This window comes from Vigna unguiculata, chromosome 11 (assembly GCF_037176805.1).
Source record: "Vigna unguiculata cultivar grain cowpea cultivar isolate G323 ecotype 2 chromosome 11, ASM3717680v1, whole genome shotgun sequence".
In the NCBI taxonomy this organism is placed as follows: domain Eukaryota; kingdom Viridiplantae; phylum Streptophyta; class Magnoliopsida; order Fabales; family Fabaceae; genus Vigna; species Vigna unguiculata.
This window is the reverse complement of record NC_140802.1, coordinates 26,808,911-26,827,990: the sequence shown is the minus strand read 5'-3', so window position 1 is coordinate 26,827,990 and position 19,080 is coordinate 26,808,911. Positions and strand designations below refer to the sequence as shown.

At 38.6% G+C, this 19,080-nt stretch overlaps 2 protein-coding genes and 1 pseudogene across 2 annotated transcripts; all 3 read left to right on the top strand.

Moving 5' to 3' along the window:
- The first annotated feature begins 367 nt into the window (after nucleotides 1-367).
- On the top strand, nucleotides 368-1,314 carry LOC114170252 (uncharacterized). Its single transcript, XM_085669291.1, has 2 exons — nucleotides 368-650; nucleotides 926-1,314. The coding sequence occupies exons 1-2, from the start codon at nucleotides 368-370 to the stop codon at nucleotides 1,312-1,314; spliced, it is 672 nt and encodes a 223-aa protein (XP_085525417.1).
- Nucleotides 1,315-13,484: 12,170 nt separating this feature from the next.
- On the top strand, nucleotides 13,485-14,564 carry LOC146881664 (uncharacterized). The gene has a single exon (XM_085669290.1). The coding sequence runs from the start codon at nucleotides 13,485-13,487 to the stop codon at nucleotides 14,562-14,564; it is 1,080 nt and encodes a 359-aa protein (XP_085525416.1).
- Nucleotides 14,565-15,007: 443 nt separating this feature from the next.
- Nucleotides 15,008-18,298, top strand: LOC146881663 (uncharacterized; annotated as a pseudogene).
- The last annotated feature ends 782 nt before the right edge of the window (nucleotides 18,299-19,080 follow it).

Below are 19,080 nucleotides of genomic sequence, written 5' to 3'. Positions count from 1 at the left end.
TGTTTAACTAAGTGAATTGGTTTTAACAATTGTAATGTGGCGTATCTAGGCTATGGCTGCTTACAGGAGGAGAAGGAGTAGTGGTGTTGATGACATCGAGGAGGCTATTCACCGGATGGTGGATGCGATGCAGACACCGGTAGTAGCGCAGCCTAGAACGACGATTGCACCAGTTAAGGTGCCGACTGTGGAGGACTTCCTGCGCTACAAGCCATCGGAGTTCACTGGAAAAGCCTCTCCTGATGAAGCGGATGCGTGGCTCCGCAAATGTGAGAAGATCTTCAAAGTGATGAACTGTGAAGATGAGTAGAAGCTGCTGTTTGCCACATATTTGCTGAATGAGGATGTAGAGTATTGGTGGGCGGGAATGCAACAGCAGATGCAGACCCGAGAGGAACTGATAGATTGGACTAACTTCAGGACTCGGTTCTTGGAGAAATATTTCCCTGACACAGCCAGGCAGGATAGGGAAGCCGAGTTCCTTGCACTACAGCAAGGGGATATGACGGTGCAGGAATACGTGAATAAGTTTGAGCACCTAGCAAGATACTATTCACAGAACACTATTGAGGAGTGGAGGTGCTTGAAGTTTGAGCGAGGACTCAAACATGAACTGAAGAAGGTGGTGACACCTTTGAGAGAGAGAGAAGGTTTTCGTTCTTGGTGGAACATGCCAAGAGTGCTAAGCACCTAGGGAAGGGCCCTGGTCCTATTGCTAGACATTATAAAAGTGTCACAGAGGCGAGGCAAATGAAAAAGCCTTATAGCCGACCACAGACATCTTAGGGTCCCACTTGCTACCAGTGTGGCGGACCCCATTTCAAAAGGAATTGCCCACAGCTGACAGGTGGAAAGGGAGGGTCAGGCGACCGTCGCAAGTGTTTCATATGCGACAAACCTGGACACTTTGCAAATAATTGCCCAGAAAAGAAGACTCTGAGTGTGAAGAAACCAGCATCATCACCCGCAGAAAGGGCTAGAGCGGCCGACAGGGTCTTTGCCTTGACCTCTACAGAGGCTACTCGATCAGGTAACCTTATCCTTGAGCCTTGCTTATTGTTAGGTTATTCAGTGTTGGTGTTGTTCGATTCTGGAGCAACACATTATTTCATTGCTAATGCGTGTATGGGGAGATTGAACTTGGTGAAACGTAATTTGGGGTGTGAGTTGCTTGTTTCAACTCCCTCCTCGGGTCAAGGAGCTACCAATTCAGTCTGCGTTGGGTGTTCAATGGAAGTGGTAGGTCACAGATTCAAGGTGAACTTGGTGTGCTTGCCTTTGGAGGGACTAGATGTAATCTTGGGGATGGACTGACTGTCTAACAATCACATTATAATTGATTGTGGACGGCGCAGTTTGGTATTCCCAAAACATGAGGGATTGGAGTTAATCTCAGTCCAGAGAGCGATAAATGAAGTGGAAGCTGGAGCCACCTATTTTATGATAGTGGCTCACACAGAGAAGAATAGCATTGCCGAGAAGATCAGTGTGATTCTAGTAGTGGAGGAGTATGCGGATGTGTTTCCAAATGAAATACTAGAGTTGCCACCGAGCATGGATGTAGATTTCACCATTGATCTGATCCCTGGAGGTGGCCCAGTATCCATGGCACCTTATAGAATGGCACCAGCGGAGTTGGCTGAGTTGAAAAAGCAAATAGAAGACTTGCTTGAGAAGAAGTTCATCTGGCCGAGCGCATCACCTTGGAGAGCATCAATACTCTTAATAAAGAAAAAGGACGACAGTTCGAGGTTGTGTGTTGATTACCGTCAATTGAACAAGCTGACCATAAAGAATAAGTATCCATTGCTGAGGATAGACGATTTGCTGGATCAGTTGAGGGGAGCTGCAGTGTTCTCTAAGATTGACTTGATGTCAGGATATCATCAGATCTTAGTCAAATCGAAGGATGTGCAGAAGACGGCGTTCAAGTCACGCTACGGGCATTACGAGTATGTAGTGATGTCGTTCAGGGTGACAAATGCTCCTGTTATTTTCATGGACTACATGAATAGGATATTCCGACCGTACCTGGATCAGTTTGTTGTCGTGTTTCTTGATGACATATTGATATACTCTGAGAGTCGGGATGAACACGCGGAGCATCTGAGAGTGGTGCTGGGAATTCTCAGAGAGCATAAACTGTGTTTGAAGGTGTCGAAGTGTGAGTTTTGGCTGGATGAGGTATAGTTCTTAGGCCATGTAATCTCAGCCCAGGGAATAGCAGTGGACCCAGCGAAAATTGAAACGGTGGTGAAGTGGGAGAGACCGCAGACAGTTACTGAGGTGAGAAGCTTCTTAGGTCTGGCGGGTTATTACAGGTGATTTGTGGAAGGGTTTTCCAATATGGTGAGTCCATTGACTCAACTCACTAGAAAGGACCAGCCTTTCTCTTGGACAAACGAGTGTGAAGTCTGTTTTGAGGACATAAAGAGAAGATTGACCACTACACCGATACTATCTATTCTTGACACAACCAAGATGTTTGAGGTGTGCTATGATGCTTTATACTAGGGCTTAGGTTGTGTGTTGATGCAGGAGAAACGACTTATTGCTTATGCCTCTCGCCAGTTGAAGGTACACGAGAAGAACTATCCTACACATGACTTGGAATTGGCTGTGGTAGTTTTTGATCTCAAAACATGGAGGCACTATTTGTATAGGGCACAGTTTCAGGTATTCAGCGATCACAAGAGTTTAAAATACTTGTTTGATCAGAAGGAGTTGAATATGAGGCAAAGGCGCTGGATGGAATACCTGAAGGATTACGACTTTGAGCTGTTATACCACCCTGGTAAGGCTAATGTCGTAGCAGACACTCTGAGTAGGAAGAGAGCTCATGTGTCAGCCATAATGATTAAGGAGTTGGAGCTGATCGAAAAGCTGCGAGATATGAATCTGGGATTGGATATGGAGGCAGGTCATATACGATGTAGCATGTTAAGGATCACTAATGAGTTCTTGGATGAGGTTCAGGTGGAACAAGGTAAGGATCAGGAACTGCAGCAGATTATTAGCGAGTTGGGCACAAAGAAGAGAAAGGACTTCAGGATGGACAAAGATGGTGTCATGCGTTTCAAAGAGAGGGTTTGTATACCCAGCAGTCGGGTATTGAGAAATATGCTCTTGGATGAAGGGCATAAGAGTCGTCTTAGCATACATCCAGGTATGACTACCGATGTGGCAGATTATGTAGCATCCTGCTTAGTGTCCGAAAAAGCGAAGATCGAGCATTAGAGGCCAGGTGGTACGTTGGAGCCTCTTCACATTCCTCAGTGGAAATGGGATAGTATTTCCATGGACTTTGTTACACACCTGCCAAGGTCATTGAGGGGGCACGATTTGATTTGGGTAATAGTGGACAGATTGACAAAGTGTGCTAATTTCCTGCCAATCAATCAGAAGATGTCCCTGGATAAACTACATGGTGTGCCTACGAGTATTATCTCAGATAGAGATCCAAGGTTCACATCAAGATTCTGGCAGTCACTGCAGAACACCTTAGGCACTCAGTTGAGAATGAGCTTGGCATATCATTCTCAAACTGATGGTCAGTCTGAGAGAACCATACAGTCTCTGGAAGATTTACTGAGAGCATGTGTCTTGGATCACCTCGGGACATGGAGTGATGTGCTACCGCTGGTGGAGTTCACTTATAATAATAGCTACCATTCCAGTATTGGGATGGCACCTTACGAGGCCTTATATGGCAGGAGATGTCGGTCACCTTTGTGTTGGCAGCAAGATGGAGAGTCTGTGGTACTTGGTCCAGAATTCTTACAACAGACTACTGAGAAAGTAAGGGTAATACAGGATCGGATGCGTGCAACTTAGAGTCGGCAGAAATTCTACATAGATAAGAGGAGGAGGCCACTTGAGTTTGAGGCTGGTGACCACGTGTTTCTTAGGGTTACACCTACAACAGGTATTGGGAGAGCTTTGAAGTCGAGGAAGTTGACTCCTCGATTCATTGGTCCGTATCAGATTACGAGGCGAATCGGGCCAATGGCATACGAGATTGCATTGCCACCTCACTTGGCAAACCTGCACAATGTCTTCCATGTATCACAGCTGAGGAAGTACTTGGCAGACCTTACTCATGTGCTGAAGCAGGATGATGTCCAGGTGCGTGAGAATCTGACTTTGGGAGTTGGACCGATGAGAATTCTAGATTCTCAAGTCAAACAACTCAGAGGGAAAGAGATTCGAACTGTGAAAGTTCTCTGGGACGAGGCAACCTAGGAGATGACTTAGGAGATAGAGGATCTCATGAGGAAGTCCTATCCTCACCCTTTTTGCTGGTAAGTCCTATTTTCGAGGACGAAAACTTTTAAAGGTGGGGAAATGTAAGACCTGTGCAAATTAATTAATTAAATAATTAATTAATTAATAAATGCGGGTAGAAAGAGCCTTTATGACATTAATTATTGTTTGATGTGATGTGGAAAAGTACTAGCTCAAGTGCTTGAGAGTACTTTGATTGTGTGAGAGGACTTAGGTTCGAGTCCTATGTATGCCAATTATGTGTTGTGGTTTTATTATTAATTTTTGATAATATGTATGAGCATGGGATTGGTAATGTAAGCTTATACTGATTGGAGTGTATCACAAACATGATTTGGTTGAATTGGTTGTGCACTTGCTTTATGGTTAAAGGGTTGTGGGTTCAAACCTAGTTGGGAAAGAAACTAGAACTTTATTTCTTTTAAGTGTAGTTTTGGAGTTTTCAATCTGAGAGATTGCTTGTGTTGTTAGTTTGATTTATGGCTTATCAATGCGTCTTGAGCATTCAGACTCGAGCAATTCGCTCAGGCGACCAAGGTTGGGTTTGGGCGAAATACTGTGTCGCTTAGGCGAGATTGGCTCGCCTAAGCGAGGTCACGATGGAAACTTGTATCATTTTGAGTGCGACTTTTTGTCCAGGCGAGAAGTTTTGAGTTCTAAGCTATGGACACTCTTGCCTAGACTAGAGTGGCTCGCCAAAGCGAGTTACGATATCGAATTGATGCATTTCTCATTGAATCTTCGTCCAGGCGAGGTGTGTGTTATTTTAAGCGAAGGTGTGACTCGTCCGGGCGAATAGAGCTCGCCTAAGCGAGATAACATGGAAAAGTCCTTGTTTTAAGCTCGCTCAGGTGAGGTGGACTAGCTTAAGCGAGGCTAAGGGTTTAGCTTGGGCGAGGGTTGTAACACCCCAAATTTAGGATGTCACGAAGCGTTAGAAAATTTTTACATTTAGCGGAAAGGGAATTAATATTGAAAATGTACTTAATAAAAAAACTTTTAATTTAATTTAAATTACATAATTCAAAATGTCACTTTGTCAAAAACTCCCAATAACATTTGCGAATAAAAGAAAATTAAATAATTTTTAGTATCTGATTTAAAAAACTAAATAAATTACAAAATCTCCCGAGTTCACCCCAGCCTCTCGTCGATCTACTCCATGCCAAAAGCATTTGCATTATCATCTGCTCCCGTATAACACGCACGTTATACGATCATCGCACATACAACAAACTCACAAACAAACAAATAGGGGTAAGCTAACCATAAACAATGATATTCATAAAAAAAATTCATAATAAAACTTGTCAAATAATACTCAATGTCGCATTCAAGTAACACGGAAACTTTATGCTCACATTCCATTCTTGGTTTGAACACACAAACCCCAAATTCAAACAATCATAGTAAACCGAACATAGCATCACATTCATCTAAAATCTTCATTAAATTTCACCAAGAGCTTTCAAGCAAGGCAAAACACTCTCAATATGCAACACATGAGAATTTCATATTGCCAACAAAGTACTCACCATCACATCATGCATAGGAAATAAACCATAACATAAACCCATCAACTTGTCAAATAATACATTCATACAATGAACCCAACGAGTGACATTCATTCAAACACAGTATAACATCACACTCAAATAATTATCCTTAAACCACCACTTAAACTACATAACCATGCAACCCATACAAACCAAGAAAAACCACCAATCTCATAATAGCCCACAATCACATTAACACATAAAATAATTAGTAAAACCAAATGAAAAGCACGAACTAAAAATATGAGAATTTAAAGAGAACTAAAAGTTTAAAAAATGAAAGAAGAAACAAGTTAATATGCACATCCCTCCCATCACTAAAACATACCCTACACTCATATTTCCGTGAAATAGAAAAACACAAGGAAGAAAGAGAAATTACATTTACACGTGGATCCCATGGCTAATAAAAAAAAATAAAGAAACTTCGCAATATGAATTGGTCTATCTTTATGTGCGGTTAAACTTAAGAAAGAGAAGTAAGGATACATGTGGACCCATGCATTAGGTGAGAGAATAAAAGCAAAGAAAGAGAATAGAAAAGAGGGAGAAAGTGAAAATCTAACACATGAACCCATCCTTACCCCTGCAACGTCGTGTAATAAAGAAAAAGAAAGAGCAACTAAACCAAAAGCATGCAATGCTATTTAACTAAGGCACCAAAAAAAATAGGTAATGCCCATTAAAACACATGCGGCTGCACCACAACATCAATACAACAAACCCTCTCTCTCTATGATAGCCACAAACATCCTAACATTTTCATGCATGAACTCCTCTTCCGCAGACCCACAACAGACCACGCTTAAAGATAATCAAAGAGAGGCCAACCCCATACGCATGCAAAACACAGGTATTGCACAACCAAAATAAAACTGGAACTCATTATACCACTCCACAAAGTGATAGAAAAGAGAAAGGAAACCAAGTTGTAGCAACATGAGTAAATAAAGAACCAAACTACATGTGACCCAAGCCTCTCAAGTCCTTCTCATTCACGTATCTCACCAACACGTAACCTCACACCATGTAAACATTCTCCAAGCAACCCCATGCATAAACAAAACGAAAATGAAACTGGCACCAAGAAAAACAACCTGCAGAACATATGCTTTCTAAAAACATCACACGGCCATGAATAAAAGAAGATTGATGGCATACACATGTATTTACTGAAGGCTCACTTATGTTTGGAGTGGAAAAATCAAAAAGAAAAGAAAGCAATGACAATAACAACATTCATCACCATTCAATGTACCCATGCACACTCCTCAAATTTTCATACATCAATCAAAGAAGAAACAATAGAAGAAAACAAAATTGGCTTCAAATAAAACAAAAAATAAAGTTAACTTCCCCTACCTATGGGTTTCTCTGGAATATTTCTCTCCTCTACCACAGCCACTGGAATCTAATTTGCACCCTTGTTCTTGTTTCTTTCCCTCTCCCTTTTTCCAAAACCCTAATCCTTTACCCTATAAAGCCCCACTCACTCAAAATCTTTCTGTTACTATTCTCAAAATTTAAATTTAAATTTCCTTTACTATTATATGACAATTCAAAAAGATAAAAAAACAATAATTTGCCTAACAATATCACCAACCAGATATATATACCTATATATACTATACGTATGCTATAAAAAAATTAAGCACTCCACGCACGCACCCCTGCATAACTAAATGAGAAACCCATTTGAACACATTTTCGTGGGCCCCACTCCTTAAAGGAGAAAAATGAATTTAAAAGCAACACACTTTCAGCCAAACAGATTCGTAAACAGTAACTAACGCACCGAACAAATGCATTCAACCACCAAGCTGTATGCTTTCATGCATTACTTTACGCACCAACAAAATATAAAGGCATAACTGCACATGCTTTAATTGAATAACAAAATTAAATAATTAAAACCAGTATATTCGGCCCGCCGGATACGAACCCATGTATCTACACAACAAATTTACTCAGCAACCACCAAGCTAATTACTTCTTCATGTCATAATATGCACTACTTAACTATATAAACATATTCGCAACCTTATATATGATATTAAAATTTAAAATAAATACAACAATAACTTAAATCACTCAAATAATAGTTATTTCATATTTCATAATTTAATAACCTAATTAAATAAATCAATTATATTAATCAAGCCATTAATTTTTTTCATATGTTTTCCTTTTATTCTAATTTTTTTTCGGGTCTTACAAGGGTTCCTGGCTTAAGTGAGTTTATGTGAATTGCTATATTTGTATGTGCTTTATGTGATAGTTTTGGCTACTCTTTCCTAATTATAGGAAGTTATATGTATGTGTTTGTGGTGGTTGGGCTTGAAGGACTAAGTCTAGTAGGGGTTTGGGATATGCTTGATGGTTGGACGCATGATGGGCATGGAACTGGTTGAGTTCCCGTCGGCTGCTAATGGGCGAGGAGTCCTTAGTATAGTGATTACATGCGTCGGGCGCACAATGGGCAAGGAACTGTTATGTTCCCGTCGGTTATTATTGGGCGAGGAGTCCATAGTATGGTGATTGCGTATGTGCCATGGTCCGAGCGAGAGAGGCATGGATGATTTATTACAGACGAGGAGTCTATAAGGCATGACTATGAGCAGGATAAGCTCATAGGGTTGGACCACGAATGAGTTAGTTTCGTGGGAGCACAATGAAGTCCCAAGACCTAGTTCATATATATGACTCATGAAGGACTATGAGATCATGAATGGAGAATTTGAAAATAATGAAATATTTAGTCATGTTATTTTTGGGATGGGTGGCATATTTATTTCATGTATATTTTTATATATTGTGCATAGCTCACCCTTTTTGTGTGTGTGTGTGACGATGATTGAATAACTTGTTATCCGGGTGTCAACACCCAATTTCGTCCGGGCAAATAATGTTGTTTTAAAAATAAAAAATATATAAAAAAATATAAAAAATATAAAATAAAATGTATATAAAATAAAATAACAATAATAAAAATAAAATAAAATAAAATAATATATATATATATATTCAAAAATAAGTGTTACATAAAAAAAAGAAGATAAAAAATAATAAATTGTTAAAAAATAATAATAAATAAAAGTTAAATAATAAAAGATTTTTAATTTATGTTTTTAAACGTTAAGTAAAATAATCTTTTTGTTTATATATATATATATATATATATATATATATATATATATATAATTAAAAAATATATTTTCGTTTTTTATTAATTAATAAATTCAGAAATTAAAAATTAAAATTAAAAATTAAAAATAAAAATTATGGATTGGAGGGAACAATTTTTTTCTTCTATCCCAACTTCTTCCAACTGCTGCCCACCCCATCTGCTAATGAAGTTAACACAAGAACCAGGGGATTACCACACACACACGTTAATTTCATCATAAAAGTATTCTCTGCATTTCTTTGGCACCATGGCTATGCAACTTTTTTTATTGAAATCATTGAATTCGGAATTGCAACAAAAGAGAACCAATTGGTAAACCAACAATTTTTGGAATCAAAGGCAGAATTGCAAAAGAGGTACGCATTTTCTATCTTCAAACCTTTTGAATGTTGTATGATGTTCTGAGTTGAGGCTTTTGATTGATTGATTATATGCCGATAAAAATAATTGAAACAGTTTCATATCACAAAAATACTTCTCTGTTCTTTTTTTTACAATGCAAATCAATTAAATAATGTAATAGAAAGAAGTAGAAAGGAGGGGATTTGTCACTAGAAAATAAAATTCAGCGGTGAACATTGTTATTCTGGGAAGTGTAATGTTGGTGTCGGCTTTAGTAAGTGTTGGTTCGCGGTGGTCACCGGCGTTGCTGTGGTGGTCACGGCAACAGATATAGCGAGCCACGGTTGAACCAGTGTTGGATTCTGGGGTGATGCGATGTGAGAAGGTGTTGGAGTTGGTAACGTCATTTGATGGCATTAGGGGTTGCCGCCGTTGTTGGCCGTTCGTCGCCGGTGGTGGTGCGCTTGTGGGTCTCGAACAGGGACGGTCATTGTGTTTGGGTGGTGGCCGCGGGGGGTAGGAGACGAAGTAAGAGTTGCGTTTTTTATATATGGCTTTAGGGTTTGTTTAAGTTTTTACTTCTTGCATCACCATAGTTCATTCACGCACCCCCTCTTCTTTTATTAAAGTTAGTAGGTTTAAGCTTTTACTTCAGGCACCACCATAGTTCATTCACGCACCTCCTCTTCTGATGAAGGATTGACCCCAACAAAGGATGGAGGCACATGCTTAAGAACACTAAGCATGTTTAGAAAGGAAGTTCACTAATCCTTCATCCCTTTCATTTGTGTTTGTTAGTTTTGATTCCCAAAGTTGACTTAGTTGAATCAACTTTAGTTGACTTGTTAACCTTTGACTAGGTTTGACTTGTTGACTATAGTTGACTTGACTTAAGCCAACATGCTAATCTATGTTTATTTGCTTTGTAGGTTAATTAGGAGTAAGAAAGCAATGCTAGGTGGCGCATGGTGATTGGGGAGCATAAATGATGTGGAGGAGAGAGTAAAGCAAAGGCATAAAGCATAAAGTAAAAGGCATGAAGCAAGTGTACCTATGTACCTTTGGTCTCCTTTGTTTTTAGCACACTTTGGCCACTTTTTGGAGACATATGAGACACATTTTTTGTCTCCTTTTGTGCTAGAACGAAATTAGCCTTGCACACCATAGTTAGCTCTTTTGTCTCTCATTTTTTGTAACCTTATTTGACCTAGTTTCTAGAAGCTAGGGTTAGGTTTTTGTAGAGACATCCTTAGGTATCTTTTATTTGCTTAGAGACCCCTAAACTCTTCTATATAAGGGGTGCTCCTAGACATGTAAAAGGGTTGAACATTTTGAAGTAAAAACACTCTTGTGTCTCAACCATTTGTGAGAGTTTCCTCCCTTGGGAGTGAATACTTTTAAGCCTTATCTTGCATAGCAAGTGGCGGCACACATCCACTCATCTTCAAGGTTGTCATGGCTTCTAGCCTAGCCTTGTAGTGGCGTGCTTCTCACATTTTTACCATTTCTTTCCTTTCTATTTTATGTTTTCTTCTTCTTTTAATGGTTCTTGGTTTTCTATGGTTTATGTGCTTTCCATTTCCTTTTTGTTTTGAATCAATCCATCATCTTCTTCTCTTGAGCTTTGTGAAAGGAACCTTCACATCTAGATAGCTTGCTATCTTAATGTCCAGTGGGGATTTCGCTTTGCTTTCTTAATCAACTCACACCATATTCAATAATGTTAAAAAGGAACAAGATAATCCTTCATCATCTTCTTTTATTAAAGTTAGCAGATTTAAGTTTTTACTTCATGCACCACTATAATTCATTCATGCACCACCTCTGTTTTAATTAAGGTTAGCATATTTAAGTTGTTTCTTCACACACCTCCAGATTTCAGTTTATGCACCCTTGCTTTTAATATTGGATTTTGTTTATTTATTTGCTTCATGCACTCCCCAATGTAATATCCCCACACCCCTTTCATTATGTTTTAGTTTACTTTACGTACATGCGTTTTTACTAAGCACACACCCATTTCCTTTATTTTCTTCTTAGATATAATGATTTACTTTACTTTATGCACCCCGCATTTTACTTTAATGCACCCCGTGTTTACTTTATGCACCCCGCATTTTTCTTTATGTATCACGTTTCCGCATTTTTTAAGTAAATTTCAATCACGTCATTTTCAAAAAATAATAAAAATATTTTAAATTGAAATAAAAATTAAAATAATTTTAAAAAATAAGAATAAATAAAAATTTAAAATTATTTTCTTTATTCTTTGTTTTGGTGTCTAATCGGCCACTCGCGTCGTACGACACTTTCTTTTAAAATGCAAAAATATTAAAAATTGTTTTTGGTGTCTAATTGATCGTTCGCGTCACATGACACTTCTTTTAAAAATATAAAAATATAAAAATTATTTTGGTGTCTAATCGTCCGCTCGCGTGGTACAACACTTTCTTTTAAAATGCAAAAATATTAAAAATGTTTTTGGTGTCTAATTGACCGTTTGCGTCACATGGCACTCTCTTTCTTATCAATAAAAAGGTTATAAAGAGGTGTTTGATGTCTAATCGATCGTTCGCGTCGCACGACACTTCTTTTTAAATAAAAATTATAAAAATAGTTTTGGTATCTTATCGACCACTCGCGTCGCACGATACTTCTGTTTAAATAAAAATTATAAAAATATTTTGGTGTCTAATTGACTGCTCGCATCACACGACACTTCAAAAAAATACAATATATAAAAAATGATTTTTGTGTCAATCCGGCCGCACGCGTCGCATGACACTCATTTTCAAAAATGTCAAAAGACAGCTTTAAAAATTAAATATTCTAATCAAGTTTTATCAAGAACTATGTGATCCTTGATTCTCCATTGTGAATGGAGATACGTAGGAGCAGGACAAGTCCTTGTCAGGATCACTTCACAACAATCAAAAGGTTTTCCAAATCATTTTCAAATAATTTTATAAAGAACTACGTAGCCCTGATTTTTCATTTTTAATGAGAATACGTAGGACCAAGGTTAATCCTTGTCGGGTCCTTTTCACTCAAAAATATATTTGTTCAAATTATGTTCTTACTTTTAGGAAAAATAAATATTTAAAATAAACACATCTCTTTTGCAAATTTAATTAAAGGTACCGCCTTTGGGCGGGCGTTGTAGGGTGCTAATACCTTCCCTACGCGTAACCGACTCCCGGGCCCAAAATTTGGTTTTCGCAGACTTTATTTTATTTTTATGGTTTTCCATAGTTTTCTTGAATAAACTATGGTGGCGACTTCTAATCTCTTTTTCCAAATTAACTTATTTTTAGTTCGTCGTCCCGTCGCGATCTAGGTGGCGACAAATGACGACTCCACTGGGGACCGTAGAGAGTCAGGCCTATTTAATCGAATATGCGAAAGCGATGTGTTAAATTTAGATGTTTTTGTTTTTCCCTTTCTCAATTTATGTATATATTCCTGTTGGTGTATGACATATTTGTGGATATTGAACTTTAGGGTAGAAAATATGTTTTTGTATGGATCTCTTTTGCATGTGGGGGTTTAGGTTTGCATGTTTTCTCTCCCTTCACACACTCACCTTATATTTTGTACATGACATGAGCGCGACCCTATACCCGGGTCTGAGTAGCTTAGAATTAGAAGGGGATTGTATAGCAGTGTCACAGTGGATGTACTTCCCAAGTGGTCATTGTGAGAACCCCAGCTAGAGTCTGTTTGCTTCATTTGATACTCTCACATCGTGTTGTTTACCAACTGTTGTGAGAAATGTCGTGAAGTGTGCCATAACTCTAGTGACTTTTTATCCTTAGGACATAGGAGACTATCCTGGTGAGCACATATATATACCTTAATCCTATGATGCGCTTGAACCCTATAAGGCACGAAAGGGAGGTGTATTCCTATAATTCCTTCTCTGTTTATTTTATTTTATTTTATTTTTTATTTTATTTGTATTTCTTGGTTTGTGTTCTTTTCTTTGGGTTGTAATAAGTTATGTAAATTATTCATAGCATCATGTAGTTTGTTTTTTTTTCTTTTTTCTTTTACATTTTCACTGTATCCATTCTAGGTAGAAAATTATAAAGCTGTGTCATTTTCTTGGAGAAGAAATGGAAATTAATAGGGAATCTGGAGTTGGAGAGCATTCTAGTTCAGAGTCACTAAAAAAGAAGCAGTCAATTAGAGCAAAGGAAGGAAACTTGACTTATCTTCGAGAGTTGGTGGGGAAGATGAAGACTATCCAGAGGAACAGTTTTCGAAGGAAGTATGGGAATTTACTGAATCTTCTAGAGATTGATACTCAGGTTCCAGCTGTTACTACTTTGGTCCAATACTATGATCCGCCGCTCCGGTGCTTCACCTTCAAGGATTTTCAACTAGTGCCGACAGTGGAGGAATTTGGGGATATTCTAGATCTACCACTAGAAGGCAAGATTCCTTACAAGCATGCAACGCAAAATACATATGTTTCAACACTAGCAGGAATCTTGAAGGTACACCCTGCTGAGTTAGAAAGTAAAATGATTACGAAAGGAACCATCAAAGGCATTCCTCAAGGGTTTCTAGAGGGACATCTACGTCAATTGGCTGAAAAAGACATGGGGGAAACCTTCATGGATGTACTGGTGCTCGTTCTTTATGGCGTCATGATTTTTCCAAGCATCGATAACTTTGTTGATCTCTCAGCCATCAATGTTTTCATAGCATATAAGATCAATGCAGAAAACCCAGTCACAGCAATTTTAGCTGATGTTTATGGAAATTTGAATATGTGTTACGAATCTAAGAAGAAGAAGTTGTCATGTTGCTTGCCAGTATTATATAAATGGTTTACTTCTCATATTAGTCCAAATTACAAGCCAACAGCTAAAGGAGCGCAAGAATGGGCGTGTTTTTTTGCTAAGTTACATAATGGAATGATCAAACGAGAGGTATCCTGGCAGCAGAGATCACATATCATACACTGTGGGGAGTACCCAAATGTACCTCTTATAGGAACCAAATATTGTGTTAATTATAATCCGATATTAGCACAAAGACAATTTGGATATCCTATACAGGGTGCACCAAATCTAGAATCTTTAGTTGCAGTGTGGAATTGCTATGAAGAAGGGACTTCTAATGATTTACTCCGGCAAATTAGAAGTGCTTGGGGCAGTGTTATTGGAGAGGATGTTTTTCAAAGTTAGCAGCTATAGCTAACGGAGCAATTGAAGATGTACCCAGGATGTTAACTGATGCTGAGATTGCAATGCCTATATTCAATCCACCAAAAGCAATCGAAGATTTCCTCGGTTACTATAGAGAACTAGTAGGGGAAATGAAGAATATAGTGGCTAGAGCTCGCAGTTGATGTTTATGCTTTCTTTCTTTTTCATTGTTGTGAACTTCTGAACATTATGGATTTTTGTTTGAATCGACTACTTTATTTCGCGTCAATTTCCATTTTTACTCGCAGTATTATTCGCACAACTTTATAATTTCTAGCTAGAATGTTTGCATTTGCATTTTGTCTTTTCTTTTCCTTTTTCGCACTTCTCATTTCATTTGAAATTAAACAGAAGAGTGACAGTAAGTGAATACGGCAAAGTTTCTGAGACACCCTTATAGAATTGGGGCAAATTCCAAAACAATGGAGGATTGGGAAAATGCACACGAGGAAGTGAAGGAAGAAATTAGCCAAGTGAAGGGTCAAATCAACCAAATAAAGGATCAAATGGGTCAGATCTTGGAGGCATTGAGGACTATGAAGAGTTCAGGAGAAAGTTCAGCAGTTGACGGTGGTTCTTCCTACCCTCCAGGCTTTCATCCTCATGTATCAAGTGGACCTCCGGTTTACTCGTCACATCATCTAGTGAGTCAAGGGACATCATCTCAAGCTTTTCCACCTTATGGCTTACCCTCAGGTTACACACCTCTAATGGCAGAGTATGTAGAGCAAGTTAAAATTCCGTTCTCTGGTGGTAATACAAGCATACCTGTTCCATTACCTAATGAGAAGTTCCAAGTGTCAACTAGGATGGTTGATTTTCGGAACCAGGTACGCCCAGGAGAAAGTGTGGTTGGAATCACAACTTACACAGATCCTAATGTATCGATTCCACCACATGTTTCGACTGTAGGTGTGGGTTTACAAGAAAAGACACTAGCTCAAGTGATTTCATCGACTGAGAATAACAAGGGAAAGTTAGAGATATTGGAGGAAAGACTACGGGCTATTGAAGGGAATAAAAGCTATGGATTCGGTGATGCTGTAGGCTTATCTTTGGTCCCTGACGTGGTGATACCCCCTAAGTTCAAAGTGCCTGAGTTCGAGAAGTATAGGGGGACTACGTGTCCAAAAAGCCATATAACAATGTACTGTCAAAAGATGACTGGTCATACTCATGTTGAGAAATTGTTTATCCACTTTTTCCAAGATAGCCTAACTGGGGCAGCGTTGAATTGGTACATGCATCTTGAGTCGACTCATATTCATTCTTGGGTGGATCTAGCTGATGCTTTCATAAAGCAGTATAAATTTAATATGGATACAGCACCAGACAGAATACAATTGCAAAATATGACAATGAAGAAAAATGAAACTTTCAAAGAGTATGCCCAACATTGGAGAGAGATAGCTGCCCAGGTTGAGCCACCACTATATGATAAGGAGATGGTTACAATGTTTGTGAATACATTACAACCGCCATTTTATGAGCATATGATTGGGAATTGGAATATATCTTCTAATTTTACGGACATCATCATCATTGGTGAAAGGATTGAGACTGGGATAAAAAATGGTAAAATTGCATATGGCCCGCCCGCGGCTGCAAATACCAAAAAACCAGGTTTCAATCAAAGTAAGAAAAAAGAAGTTGAAGTTCATGCCGCATCCGCATGGGATAACCGTGCACCTGTTAATTACCAAATACAGCCTGCTTCAAACAATCAGTTGCAACCTCAGAAAGCGATTGCTAGTGAGAGTGAGAACCCAGGTCAAAGTACTAATACAAGAAGGGAGAGGAAGTTTATTCATTTTACTCCTATTCCTATGACATACACAGAGTTGTTACCGATGCTTCTTCGTAAATCTTTTGTTGCAATTTGCCCAATGAAGCCACAACAACCTCCTTTTTCCAAGAGTTACGATCCAGATGCTACATGTGACTACCATGGAGGGGTAAAGGGGCATTCGACAGAAAGGTGTTTTCCTCTCAAATATAAGGTACAATCTTTGATTGATGCAGGGTGGTTGACATTCAAAGAAGATAAACCCAGTATTGAAAATAACCCTTTGTCGGGGCATGAGAAGACTTCAACAAATGCTATTGAGGTCAGGGAGAAAAGGTTGGTAAGAAAAGTGAGTGAAATTCGGAGCTCTATGAAATTCATTCTGGAAGCATTATTAGAAAGAGGGCTAGTAAAAGGTGAATATGATCTGAGTAATGCATGTGCATTCCATCCAGGTGCCAAACATTCTATTAATGATTGCATGGAGTTCAAGCTAGAGTTGCAAAATCTGGTTGACAAGCATTTCCTGCAAGTTTTTTATGGAAAGAAGGATGAGGAGGTATTGGCCCAAACTGATGAACAATCCAATTTAACCACGCCAGAACCTTTAGTGATTCATTTCACTAGACCTGCCCCTTCTTTCATGGAACAAACGCCCTCCTCTTTTCCTTATGAAAGTAATAGAGCTGTTCCATGGAAGTATGGAGTATATGAATTAGGTGAGGGACAACAAGTTGAAAACACTTCTGTGCATGAAGGTCCAAATGTTGAAAATATATCAGGTCTTGGTGGGATAACAAGGAGTGGTCGTTTCTTTACACCACCAGATCTAAGGAAGGAAGTATGCCATAGAAGTAAAGTAAATGATGGAATTGAAAAAGCAAAAGGGATATTAAGAGAAAAGACGATACAAGATGAGGAAGAATGTAGAAAAGATAAACAAAAGGAGATATCAGATGAAGAGGCCGGTGAATTTTTGAAATTCATACAACAAAGCGAATACAAGGTGGTGGAGCAGTTGAATCGTATGCCAGCTCGTATTTCGCTTTTGGAATTGCTCATGCATTCGACAGCTCACTGAAAGTTGCTAATGAAAATATTGAGTGGGGCTCATGTTGAACAAAATATTTCGTTGGATAAATTTGAAGGGATTGTTAATAATATTACCATTAATGATTTCCTTACTTTTTCGGATGATGAGATACCAGTTGAAGGAAGAGGACACAATAAAGCTCTTCATGTATATGTTAAATGTCTCGACCATGTCATAGCTCGTGTGTTGATTGATAATGGTTCTTCCCTAAATGTGATGCCTAAGGTGACGTTGGAGAAGTTATCACGTGATAAATTTCCTATGAAGCCAAGTACTATGATTGTGAGAGCTTTTAATGGTAGCAAAAGAGAGGTGATGGGAGAAGTAGAGTTGCCAGTTCAAGTTGGTCCGTGTGTATTTCAAATAACTTTTCAAGTAATGGATATCTTACCGGCATACAATTGTTTACTTGGTAGACCTTGGATTCATTCTGCAGGGGTGGTGCCTTCCACTTTGCATCAAAAGTTGAAGTATGTAATGGGGGATAAGATGGTAACAGTTTCAGGAGAGGAAGATTTTCTGGTGAGTGGTCCTTCATCTGCTCGATATATTGAAACAACAAAGGAGGCTCTTGAGACGGCTTTTCAAGCTTTGGAAATTGTTGGGAATACATATGTTGAACCATTTCAGATAAAGCCATATTTGTCATGTGCCTCTCTGATGATGGCAAGGGTTATGTTGAGAGAAGGTTATAAATATGGGAAAGGCCTAGGCAAAGTTGGACAGGGACCAATATTTCCACTGAAAATTGTTGAGAACAAGAACAGATACGGCCTGGGGTACAAGCCTACTAAGGAGGACAAAAGAAGATTAATGGAGGAAAAGAAAGAATGAAGCTTAGCTCGCTTGCAGGGTCGTGAGCCGAGGGTAGGAAAGATCTCCATCTGTGACTTAAAGAAGAGCTTTCGTAGTGCTGGATGGATCAATGCTAGTCAAGTTGCAGTTATTGAAGATGAATCTGGGGAAGGAAGTTCCAGTTTGGTGCAACCTTGTCCTCCCAACATGCAGATCGAGAATTGGAAGGCCTTGAATTTACCCGTGGTGTTTAAGTTCAATCAAATGTAATGCTTGTTATTGTTATTTTTATTTTGTTTTTCCCCAAAACATTCTAGGATGTCTTTATGGACTGGTTCTATTTTTTGTTTTCAGTTAATGTGATGTTCAGTTATGTTTTCTTTCACTACATACTTTGTTTGTCTATTTATTTTCTTTTATAAATCCAAATAATGCAGATATGACAATGAATGTTTTGAAAATAATGATGTCAATATTCCTAATTTTGAGCACCTTATCGATAATATGGATGATGATCATGAAGACGATTGGGAACCTTCTTCTGAGTTGTTAAGGTTAGTGAAACAAGAAGACCGAGAAATAAAACCCTATCAAGAGATCATTGAAATACTTAATCTAGGGGATGAAAATGAGAGAAAAGAGGTTAAAATTGGTAACAACATGAGTAAGAAGGTACGAGGAAAATTATGTGATTTGTTGAAAGAGTTCAGAGATGTGTTTGCTTGGTCATACCAGGATATGCCTGGGTTGGATACTGATATAGTGCAACATCAACTTCCACTTAAAGAAGAATGTCCCCCAGTTAAACAAAAGCTAAGACA